This window comes from Misgurnus anguillicaudatus, chromosome 21 (assembly GCF_027580225.2).
Source record: "Misgurnus anguillicaudatus chromosome 21, ASM2758022v2, whole genome shotgun sequence".
Classification (NCBI taxonomy): Eukaryota; Metazoa; Chordata; class Actinopteri; order Cypriniformes; family Cobitidae; genus Misgurnus; species Misgurnus anguillicaudatus.
The window spans coordinates 25714364-25726779 of NC_073357.2; the positions used below are offsets into that span (position 1 = coordinate 25714364).

General features: G+C 39.0%; 1 protein-coding gene across 1 annotated transcript in view; it reads right to left on the reverse strand.

The window, feature by feature from the left end:
* Nucleotides 1-224: 224 nt before the first annotated feature.
* The window catches only part of tnfsf10l (TNF superfamily member 10, like), a 29129-nt gene continuing 16937 nt past the window's right edge, over nt 225-12416 (reverse strand). Inside the window, exons 3-5 of the mRNA XM_055199036.2 lie at nt 11952-11988; nt 11627-11728; nt 225-4321 (exon numbers count right to left, since the gene is read on the reverse strand). Coding sequence (XP_055055011.1) covers nt 3870-4321; nt 11627-11728; nt 11952-11988 — 591 coding nt within the window. The 3' untranslated portion in view covers nt 225-3869. The remainder of the gene's footprint in view (nt 4322-11626; nt 11729-11951; nt 11989-12416) is intronic.

Sequence of the window (12416 nt, forward strand, 5' to 3'; positions counted from 1 at the left end):
CAGGTCCCCATAACACCACTGTCATGTAAATGAACAGCCAAAACGAATCAAAAGTTTTCAGTTTTAGCTGAATACACTATTGTGTAAATGGCCCTTTAGAGCAAAGACATTGCATTGATGTATATGTGTGCGTGTTAGTGGGACAGTTGTGGTATCATGTGCATTCAACATGAGCAAAGAATGGAAACAAACTGGCAACAAAAAAATAAATAATCCAAACATGATTCATGACTCAAAAAAGGCACTTTAATTTTTGGAAGTGACACCTCAAACATGGACACAGACGCTGTAAAAAACCTACTATAAAAAAAGAGAGTGAGAGATGTCAGTACATTCTTACCAAAAAGGAGGCACGAAGTTTGTAAACAGTGTATAACATTAAAAGGAACATTTTAGAAACCCACAGATTGTTGAACAAGTAAAAAAAATACGTATAATGTCTCTCGCTGGAAAAGGAAAAACAATAGTCTTTTTGTTTGGACTGACAGTTCATGTTGCTCACTGGATTTCGATATGTTCAACCCCCCCTTATGTTTTTCACAGCAGTCCTGTAAAGTCTCAGCAGAGAGTTTATTTAAAGTGGGCATGCAAACCATTAGATCAAACGCTTCAGGCATTTCATTAAGAAAACGCACCTTAAATGCATTCATCTTCCCTGTTCACGTTCTGGTGCTTTGGTGCGGTTTAGCGGGCAAGACCCCCTGTAATCTATCTAGATCCGTTGGAATTTAGCCATATTTCTCTTTCCTGCCAACCCCTCACCCCACCACGACCTTCATGTTGTGGCGTACGTATTTCAACACGTATACACTCGCATACCCGGACCTCGGACAGCCCGGAGGAACTGACTGAGCTAATCAGCTGGCTTAGGGTGAAGTGCTCGGATTATTTGGAGTTAGCCTTTTCAGGGTCTTTTGAGAGACTCTTGGGATCTCTGCATTATGTAGTGGCTATGTATGGCTTTAACTCTTAATTCGGGTATCATTTCCTTTTAAAGGGTTGATGAGAGCACTTTAAAAGAAATTGTGGATGCTTTCATAACATACATATAGAAAACCATACTTGAGTAGAAAAACCTAGTGGTATTCGACATCACATTCCCTTATAGGAAACATGAAAAACATTGCACGTTGTTTGAAGGAATTTGCTGGCATTTTGCCATAACAGTCTATTTAACAACATATACTGTAGTGTTCAAAGTTAGTGTTAAATTTAACTGAAAAAAAATGCAAAAAGAAAACTTCACACCTTTTCCACCCTGCTGAAAAAACAATAAAACCATTACAGAAAATTCTAATGGTTTCCATTAAAATACCAATAGGAACCATTAGCTTTTACCATTAAAACCAGTACACTGTAGTGTGTTTTGGGCCATATTCCATTAGAACCAATAAAATTCCCAATAAAACCATTAGAATTTCTGTGATTGTGTCTATAGACCTTTTGCGTGTTTGCAAACAGAGATGACGTTTTTTGTGGGCGGAGCCCAACTGGTGGCAGAAAGTGAATGCTGCTCAATAGCGGTGTGTTTTAGCATTAAACTGTGATTTTTATGGATCCGGTGTTCTGTAGAAGTCTGTTTCCCCGATATTTCTCTTTAGTATAATGTTTCTTATAACGTTTTCACCAAGTAACCTTTATTTTTTAAATAAATTAAAAGTTTAAATGGCTTGGCTACTAATTGTGTTCATGTATGTAATGTATATGTATTGTTCTTTATCAATTATTTTTACAGTATGTATCGCTGAAGTACTTATAAGAGCAATACTATAATGTATTCTGTATTATATAATTTATTAAATATTTCATAATTTTCCTGTTTTCAATTTCTTCCTTATATTTTTAGCCTACGTGTTTGTTCTAAAACTATTATGTTTACATACAAATTAATTCGTATAGGCCTGTTTATATATTATTAACACTTTACATCGTGTGTGTGTGCTATGTTTATATATTTATTAGTAAACATCATAATTTAGAACAAATAGGAAGACATAGGCTAAGATAGAAGGTAAAAGGAAGTAATAGAAAACGAAAAAAAATCTGAAAACTTTAATAAATGGTAATATTATTGATATTATGAACTCATTCAAATCTTTAATCTTTTTAAATAAATTATAAACGTAACGTAATAAAAACGCTATTAGAGACACACAGAGGGATCAGACTTCGACAGAACACCGGATATCTTTAATTATTTTCTATTCAAATTATTAAAACATTTCCAAATGATTTTATCACTCCAGTCTGTCCGGTTGAGGGCTTATTGCAACCATAAACACCTACGTTTATCTTCAAATGGTGTCTTCGACGCCGATATACTATAAAAATGAAGGTCATCTATTTTGGCACTCTTATTCTGACACTCAACAGCACAACAAAACATTTTCTAGTGAGTTATATTGTTCGTTTCACTCGTGTCTCATTCATTTCCACTGTTTTTCTGCCACCACATTGCGTGCGTGACGTAACTGTGACGTCGACTCGCAAAAGGTCTATAGGTTTTTTTAGCAGGGCATTCAGATTAAATCTAGTTCCAAGTACCAAACAAATCACAGATAGCGCTGAAGAATGAAGTAACTAACATTATGTCGAGAGCTAAATGCCCCTAAACCAATAAATCCACGCTGTATTCTGTATAATGTGATTTAAGACATTGTTTTGGCAGCGGCCTTTAGCGCTCTCCGCTTTTATCAGAGAAACCGGGGTCCAGAGTGAAGAAAAGCCGATTTTTGACAGTGGAAAATGATTACCCCACCCTCTCCTCTCCTAGAAACAAACACGTTTTCTCAGAAAATCTGGCCTTTTATCATTTGTCTCAGTGCTGGTTTCAGTTAGCCGGCGTCGGTTTGTAAAGGCAGTTTGTAAATTTACATTACCAGGCTCAGAGCGTTTGATTTATACATGAAGTAAAACCTAAGAAGAAAAGCCAGCATTACTACGCTTATACATTCAATTCCAAACCTCACAATTCAATTAAATACAATATATACACCGGTTGAACCACAGAGAAAACATATGTACTGTGTTTTCAGGGCACTTAGGAGGTGTGTCTGTGCTTGTGTGTTTATCTCTGTGTGGCAAAAACAAGGCATTGTATGACTGTGGGCGTGGTGTTGTGTTTATTTAACCTTTCCCTCGCTCTTACAATGCACCCTTGACCGGTCAGCAGAGGGAGACTGAGTTTGTGTGTGTGCAGGTGTGTCTGTGTCTTGTTAAAGTGAAAGAAAATTGGACAACGTCTGTTACGTGATTCGCATCCTAACCGGAGACTAAACATACGCGCATAGTCTGCTTTATCTTATGCGAGTGAAATGGTAATGTGTGTAGATGTTAAATATGCACGATGGGGAATTCTCCTGTGTTTTGTGTGCATGTTTTGAGTCTTTTTGCGGGCATGCCGCTCCACTGGTTTGACTGGACAGAATTCCAGAGTTCTGCAACCTGCCAGGATGCTCATTTGAGGCTGGTAGAGCCACATACTTCCCATCTCCTCATTCTTTCCTCCGCATTCCCGCTGTCATCGTTCTCTATTTTTAAAAATCTGCTGTACACGAAAACATTCCCCTCCGGCCGACGAGAGAGACTGCAGTTCTCACGCTAAACATATACACCGTTGGCACAGATTTGCTCGTGTTTCTCTGCTTCCCTCTCGTTTGTTTTTGCTACCGTTTCCAAGGTTCACATCTCTGATGTGATTATTCATACACATTATATACATTCCTCTGTCTTTAAAAAGAAGTAACCGAAGTTTCACGCGTTCACACATCCTTCACATATTCAATAGAAAGGAAAATTAAGCAATGAAATGATTTGTCTTTTTCTTTGGGGTGCAGCCCCACCCAGTGCATTCTGGGTAACGTAATTCCTTACAGATCCAGTCGGAAAGCTCCAAAGTAGCTAGAAGAGTCCTCGCCGTACACCATTGTGGGGGATGAGACGGAGACGAAAACCTCGTCGCCCGCTCGCAGCTCAAACAGGCCGCCCTGGTACACCGAATGAAGGGCGTATTCGGCCTCGGGCGCCCAACATTTGGTCCCTACTCCTTTCAGAAGCTGAATGGGCCGCAGATAGGACGTTTTCTTGTAGATACACTGGACTAGCTGGTGGCTGACGCTGTGATCCCCGTCGGTGGGAGAGGGGTAGCGGAAGTACACCTGGGAGTAAAGGTAGTAGCGGCCGTCCTGGGGTACGCGAAGGCGCCCGTTGGTCAGCGTCATGTTGTGAAGATGGGCGCCGAAGCTCTGATTGGCCCAGGAACGTACTGGGTGGCGGCAGGACTGGTGAAGGTCCGGCTGAGGGGTGGAATACTGAGCACCACCTGATGTAGAAAGAAAGAAACTTACTCGACTTGAAACGGCATTTGCAAGTTAATCAACTTTTGTAATGTGATGTAAAATGTTTTGCTTTATTCTGAAACACAAGATTATAGGACGGGACTTGATTTTATCTATCTTCCATACTAGAATGGAACCGGACTATTTTGAAATATTAACTCATTCTCCTACAGCTTTTTTTTAAAAGGTGCCCGCCAGCATTTTTTGTGATTGAAGGTTTCACAAAATGCCTTCCAGGAACATTTTCTTCTATAAATATATAAACGTACAAATATATCAAATGAAAGAACAGACCCTCTGCTTTCAAACAAACAAACAAACAGGTAAACAAACATAGCATTTGGCTTAGCCCCATTCATTCAATGGTACCATTTAGAGATAAAGTTAGAAGTGACCAAACACATCAACGTTTTTCCTATTTAAGACGAGTAGTTATACGAGCAAGTTTGGTGGTACAAAATAAAACGTAGCGCTTTTTCTAAGCAGGTTTAAAGGAGGAACTATATTTTGTGGCGTGGTGGCACTTTTGGGAGTACTTCGACTTGCCTGAAAAGTCTGCTCCCCTTCTCCCTCTAATAATGAGGTGTTACTGCGCCGAGTCGAAGTACTCCCAAAAGTGCTAGTACGCCATGAAGTATAGTTCCTCTTTTAAATCCGCTTAGAAAAGCGCTACGTTTTATTTTGTACCACCAAACTTGCTCGTATAACTACTCGTCTTAAATAGGAAAAACGTTGATGTGTTTGGTCACTTCTAACTTTATCTCTAAATGGTACCATTGAATGAATGGGGCTAAGCTAAGTGCTATCGAAGCGTTGCAGCGCGCTCCAGCGCTTACGTGCACGCACACAGATGATAGAGGGATGTATCAACAATTCTTAGTAAAGGTAATAACATATTTTAATATTGAAAATGAGTAGACTATTCCTTTAATTTTTTAATATATTATATATATTAATATATTACTGTAAAAATTTGTCAGGAAAGCGTCATTGGTAGGGAAATGTTTACTCTTTATTGACGAGATAACTCGTCAATGGCGGGGAAAGAGTTAAAATAGCATGTCAGATATAGATAGATATTTCATCGGACGCACGTGCGCTGACGCGATACACGTCTGGATCCGAACCTTACTTCCTGTTTCATGGTCTGACCAGTTGCTAAACTGATCTCTTGAACAAATGCCTCGTCGAAAATAACAAATGTTTTGGTTTCCAAGGCGATCTATGTGTTGTTTTTTTTGCTTGTTATATAAATAAACTACGTTTAAAGAACTTTGTTGTTATTTATTCTTAGCGGAGATTACCGGAAGTTACGTGCAGACCACAACAGACGCTTGTTTGTTAGATGTTGTTACTGCTGAAACCGTCTATAGTTATCATTATTGGCTTTAATTGCAGAAAATTGTAATACAACAAAATGAATCGGAATGAAATAACTGAACTAAGTATTGCCAAAATTTTGGTAAGTATCCTCTGATCTTCATCAGGTTGCCTGATGAAGATCAGTTGATCGAAACGTCGCAACGCAACTTTCCTTAAAAAAAAATTCAGCAAGCAGATAGTGTGCGGGAATTGTTCTTTGTATATTTTGAGACTTTTTGTCGTCTTATCCTACGCATCTATCTATTGACTTCAGGTGTGCGACGCTAATTTGTTTGGGTAAGTATCCTCTAAAAAAAATGCGGTGTTATTTTTAACCTATAGTTGGGTCAAAAAGAGTTTTGGCTAGAAGGGATACAGCTACCGGCAAAATCTTGTAAAAATCTTGTTGGATGAGCGCTGTTTTCACCCTAATCCTAACCCCAAACCTAACCCTAAACCCAACATTTCACAGGAATTAGGCGGTAGCTGTATCCTATCTAGCCAGAACCGCTGTTTTTCATCCTAACCTCCCCGAAACCTAACCCTAAACCCAACATTTCACAGGACTTATGCCGTAGCTGTATCCCATCTAGACAGAACCACTGTTTTTATCCTAATCCTATCTCCAAACCTAACCCTAAACCCAACATTTCACAGGAATTATGCGGTAGCTGTATCCTATCTAGCCAGAACCGCTGGTTTTCATCCTAATCCTACCGCCAAACCTAACCCTAACCCAACATTTCACAGGAATTATGCGGTAGCTGTATCCTATCTAGCCAGAACCGCTGTTTTTCATCCTAATCCTACCTCCAAACCTAACCCAACATTTCACAGGAATTATGCGGTAGCTGTATCCTATCTAGCCAGAACCGCTGTTTTTCATCCTAATCCTACCTCCAAACCTAACCCAACATTTCACAGGAATTATGCGGTAGCTGTATCCTATCTAGCCAGAACCGCTGGTTTTCATCCTAATCCTACCGCCAAACCTAACCCTAACCCAACATTTCACAGGAATTAGGCGATTGCTGTATCCTATCTAGCCAAAACCGCTGTTTTCATCCTAATTCTACCCCAAACCTAACCCTAAACCCAACATTTCACAGGAATTAGGCGGTAGCTCTATCCTATCTAGCCAGAACCGCTGTTTTTCATCCTAATCCTACCCCAAACCTAACCTTAAACCCAACATTTCACAGGAATTATGCAGTAGCTGTATCCTATCTAGCCAGAACCGCTGTTTTCATCCTAATTCTACCCCAAACCTAACCTTAAAACCAACATTTCACAGGAATTATGCGGTAGCTGTTTCCTATCTAGCCAGAACCGCTGTTTTTCATCCTAATCCTAACGCCAAACCTAACCCTAAACCCAACATTTCACAGGAATTAGGCGGTAGCTGTATCCTATCTATCCAGAATCGCTGTTTTTCATTCTAATCATACCCCCAAACCTAACCCTAAACCCAACATTTCACAGGAATTAGGCGGTAGCTGTATCCTATCTATCCAGAATCGCTGTTTTTCATTCTAATCATACCCCCAAACCCAACATTTCACAGGAATTAGGCGGTAGCTGTATCCTATCTAGCCAGAACCGCTGGTTTTCATCCTAATCCTACATCCAAACCTAACCCTAAACCCAACATTTCACAGGAATTATGCAGTAGCTGTATCCTATCAAGCCAGAACCGCTGGTTTTCATCCTAATCCTACCGCCAAACCTAACCCTAACCCAACATTTCACAGGAATTAGGCGATTGCTGTATCCTATCTAGCCAAAACCGCTGTTTTCATCCTAATTCTACCCCAAACCTAACCCTAAACCCAACATTTCACAGGAATTAGGCGGTAGCTCTATCCTATCTAGCCAGAACCGCTGTTTTTCATCCTAATCCTACCCCAAACCTAACCTTAAACCCAACATTTCACAGGAATTATGCAGTAGCTGTATCCTATCTAGCCAGAACCGCTGTTTTCATCCTAATTCTACCCCAAACCTAACCTTAAAACCAACATTTCACAGGAATTATGCGGTAGCTGTTTCCTATCTAGCCAGAACCGCTGTTTTTCATCCTAATCCTAACGCCAAACCTAACCCTAAACCCAACATTTCACAGGAATTAGGCGGTAGCTGTATCCTATCTATACAGAATCGCTGTTTTTCATTCTAATCATACCCCCAAACCCAACATTTCACAGGAATTAGGCGGTAGCTGTATCCTATCTAGCCAGAACCGCTGGTTTTCATCCTAATCCTACATCCAAACCTAACCCTAAACCCAACATTTCACAGGAATTATGCAGTAGCTGTATCCTATCAAGCCAGAACCGCTGGTTTTCATCCTAATCCTACCGCCAAACCTAACCCTAACCCAACATTTCACAGGAATTAGGCGATTGCTGTATCCTATCTAGCCAAAACCGCTGTTTTCATCCTAATTCTACCCCAAACCTAACCCTAAACCCAACATTTCACAGGAATTAGGCGGTAGCTCTATCCTATCTAGCCAGAACCGCTGTTTTTCATCCTAATCCTACCCCAAACCTAACCTTAAACCCAACATTTCACAGGAATTATGCAGTAGCTGTATCCTATCTAGCCAGAACCGCTGTTTTCATCCTAATTCTACCCCAAACCTAACCTTAAAACCAACATTTCACAGGAATTATGCGGTAGCTGTTTCCTATCTAGCCAGAACCGCTGTTTTTCATCCTAATCCTAACGCCAAACCTAACCCTAAACCCAACATTTCACAGGAATTAGGCGGTAGCTGTATCCTATCTATCCAGAATCGCTGTTTTTCATTCTAATCATACCCCCAAACCTAACCCTAAACCCAACATTTCACAGGAATTAGGCGGTAGCTGTATCCCGTCTAGCCAGAACCGCTGTTTTTATCCTTAACCTACCCCCAAACCTTACCCTAAACCCAACATCTTGCAAGATTTAGGCCGTAGCTGTATCCCCTCTAGCCAGAACTGTCAAAAAGGGATGAACGCAATAATTTAACATAATTTAACCTATGTTGTGTTGTTTCAACGCCAAATGATGTGCTGTTTTAACCCATTATTGGGTCATATATAAGCATGTCCTTAATTAATTTAACCTAAGGGCTAGGTTTGTTCCTTTTTGACCCAGGACTGGGTTAAAAATAACCTAGTATTTTTAAGAATGTGCTTTACCTAGGACAGTAGCCTAAATCAGTACTTAAAGAGCCCTATTAACTAACAGTCCATGAGACCTAGATGATGTCAGCCAAGTCATATTAAAAGTAAAGCAAGGCAGATTACAATAACTAAATGTTTGTGTCTTTGAATGAACTAATGAATCATGTACAATAGGAATGAGAATTAAGAAAATAAATAGGGTCAGTTATCATTTCATGTTGACTTTAAGAATGTGAGAAAGCAAATAATTCAAGAAATGACAAAACAAATCAGTACTATAGAGAAGAGGAGGGGTGGGGAGCAGGTGCAGGAAAAGGGCGTAATTCATAAAGTAAAAGGGAGGACTGAAAGATTGGTGGATTGACTTAAGAGAACGGCAGAGATTGAAACATAAAGGTAAAGCTGTGTAGGAGAGGAAGTCGCCGACGGTGAGAAATCGAAGAACTGAAAGAGCAAAAGAGAGGAGGAGGAAGGGAGGGATGTGTAGTGTAGAGTAGGCGGCATGTTCCTTGAACACAATGAAGATCGATATCACGCAAGACCAGCTCTCTTTGATTTAAAGCTTCAGAGGTTTTTAAGTGGGCCATACTTCTAACAAAAAAGGTACGGAGAACACAACACGTACGAACTACAGATGCGTAAAACAGTCCAGTGTTATCACAATGGTTAATATAGATCTTGGTTGTTTGAAGTCAGCTGCATGTGCGATCCATCAGGGTGTTATCATCGAGTGCTGTGCGGACAGGTTTATGAATAATAACACAAGGTACAGAAAGAGTGCACGTGTAAAGAAAGAAAGATGTGTTCTGTACACTCCCTTACTTACTGTTAGAGATCAGACTTAATTCAAAGCCGGTTTGACTTGGTTTAATTTCCTTATAGAATACCTGACTGAATAAATCACATATTCCTGCCATGTACAAAGTAAATGTGACTGATCATAGCAGGATGGACGCACTGTATAATCATGTATATAAAAGACAGCTTTATGAATGAATGTATGTCTATTATTATCTTTAATAACTCTGCATATATGAATTCCTGAAATGACGAATTTTATTTAAAGAGCACGAATTCTGTAAAATCTACTGTTTGGACATAAACATGTGTCAGCAGCCTACAATGAAAAAAATCCACCCTCGCTTTCTTTTTTAATCCCTATTAAACCAAAGCAGTCTCATTAATCATGCTGTTTTGATTCTCTTGTTAATGTGATGTCACACTGATAAAGCCCCACCCATGGCCATAGACTCACTGGTTTATTTTACACAAAAAAGCTTTTTTAAATGTGTTTATTAGCACATTGTAGCGCTAATGCAGCTAAAGATATTATTGTCTGTGGGTAAGGAAGTGAGGAACTGAAGCTCATTTGCATTTAAAGGTACAAACACGAAACATTTTTGCTCCCACCCAAATAGGGGCATTTTGGACATTTTTAGAGCTGAAACTTCACAGACACATACTAGGCACACACACACCTGAGACTTATATTACATCTTGTAAAAATGGACATAATATTTGGCCTTTTGTAAGATAGCCCAGCATTCACATGACTTCATACTTCTTTTGTGTTATATATATAAAGAGTTTGGTTCCAAAACGCGATAAACGGCATTTTTTATAAGAATGAGTTACCGCCAAAATCAGTTAAGAATTTAAAAGTAAATTTATACTTTTTTTTAATAATTATTTTTTGGGGACATTTTTGCCTTTATTGATAGATAGTAGTTTTTTATGAGAGACGACAGGAAAGTAGAGGGTGGAGAGAGGGGTATGGGATCGGCAAAGGACCTCGAGCCGGGATTCGAATTCGGGTGCCCACTACACCATCGGCTCCGACTTAAATTTGTACTTTTACGCAAAATACAATTTCTGCCGTGTTATTCTGTCATCTTTTCTCCTTTTTTCCCAAAACACAATTAAAGCCACTCCTCCTTTTCTGCAGAATGCGATAAAACTGCTCAACAAATCACAGCGCACCATTCCACGCATTGTAAACAAACAATGGCGGCACGTTGAATACACACATAATCCTAGTTTTCCCCATCTACTTTGTAACAAACAAAAACAAAATAAAACTTTAATGGCATTGATAAACCTGTGATGGTTTTCTGTGATGGGAAAGAAACGTAAGCCATCAACATCTAATAATTTACGCGAGAGGCACTCGGGAGACGGAAAAATGCCGGTTGCTTGTTCTCACACGACAGCATCAAGTTTCTCTCATGCTAACACATTGACCTCAGGGGATCTTATGAAAAACTTTACATTATTTTACTCGAAGTCAACGAAAATCGAGCAGGACCAAAACATTTTACAGATGATCGCTGTAAAAAAAAGTTAAGCGACGACGTCCCAAGTAGCCTATAATAGCGGCAATGACAGTGTTCTTAATATGACAAAGTAAGTGTTTTGATAAATGCCATTAATGTTTATTTTTTAATCAGTGTATACCACTAGTCAACTCAATAAATAAAAAATGGCAAAGATGAATGCACATTTATATATTGATCAATAGATTTTGATAAAAAATCAATTTTTATAATAAATTTTTAAAAATTAAATTATGGATTTTTTTCTTTATGTTTTTATAACTCGAAGATGCTATGTGAAAGTTTGTAATACAGAAAATAGTGGTTTTCATCTTGTTACTTTCTTGGTATAGAAAACACGTTTTTACCGAAATTAATCCAAATGGATTTATTGCGTTTTGGAAACAAACTCTTCATATATATATAATTTTACCAGTGTTACCTGGGAGACTGTTGAGAGTCAGGTGGGCTGATGGTCGTTGCGTTACGGTGGTCATATATTTTGACCCTGATGTATTATATGCATGCGGCATGGCTCTCGCCTCTGAGGAGGAAGCAGACAGAAGATACAGTCAGCACATCATAAAAATAGTAACTAGTGTTGCGTAAAAGCTTTTAAACCAGTTTCCCGTTCTTTAGATTGTCTAATGTTTGCACTAGATTTCATTGTGTTTTGTATTATAAGTCAAGTGTGAGTCTGTGCTTTGCTCTGTCATTTAGGAAAACTTTGATTCTTTGAAAATAAATGACTATATTTGCATACTTACCATGTAAAGCTTGTTTGGAGATGATGCTGTCTGTAACCTGTGGAATAGAAAACATTTCTGTTAATAAATGAAGCTTTTATGACTCCATAAACATCAATGTGAAACTGGATGATTCAGTTTAGTAGATTTTTAAGTTTCTTTCCTTGTTTCTTGCTGACTGTTGTTAAAGGTGATCCCAAGTTACGAAACAGATCAAAACAAAAAGTATAATTGACCGTTTTATTACCATAATAGGAGACATTTTTTCTTTTTTTAAAGACTGTGAAGTCCGACAGACACTCGCTTTGTATTAAGGTGGAGGTTCAGCCAAAGATGAAACTACTAAGAATAAGTTTAGGGTCACCTTGCTCAAGGGCGAATTTTCAGTAATCTGTGACAGCCATATTTCAACCCCCCTCTATTCGCTCTATTAGTCCCTAGGCCCCTCAACAACACTCCGCTCGGTGAAATATTTCCATTGCCTCC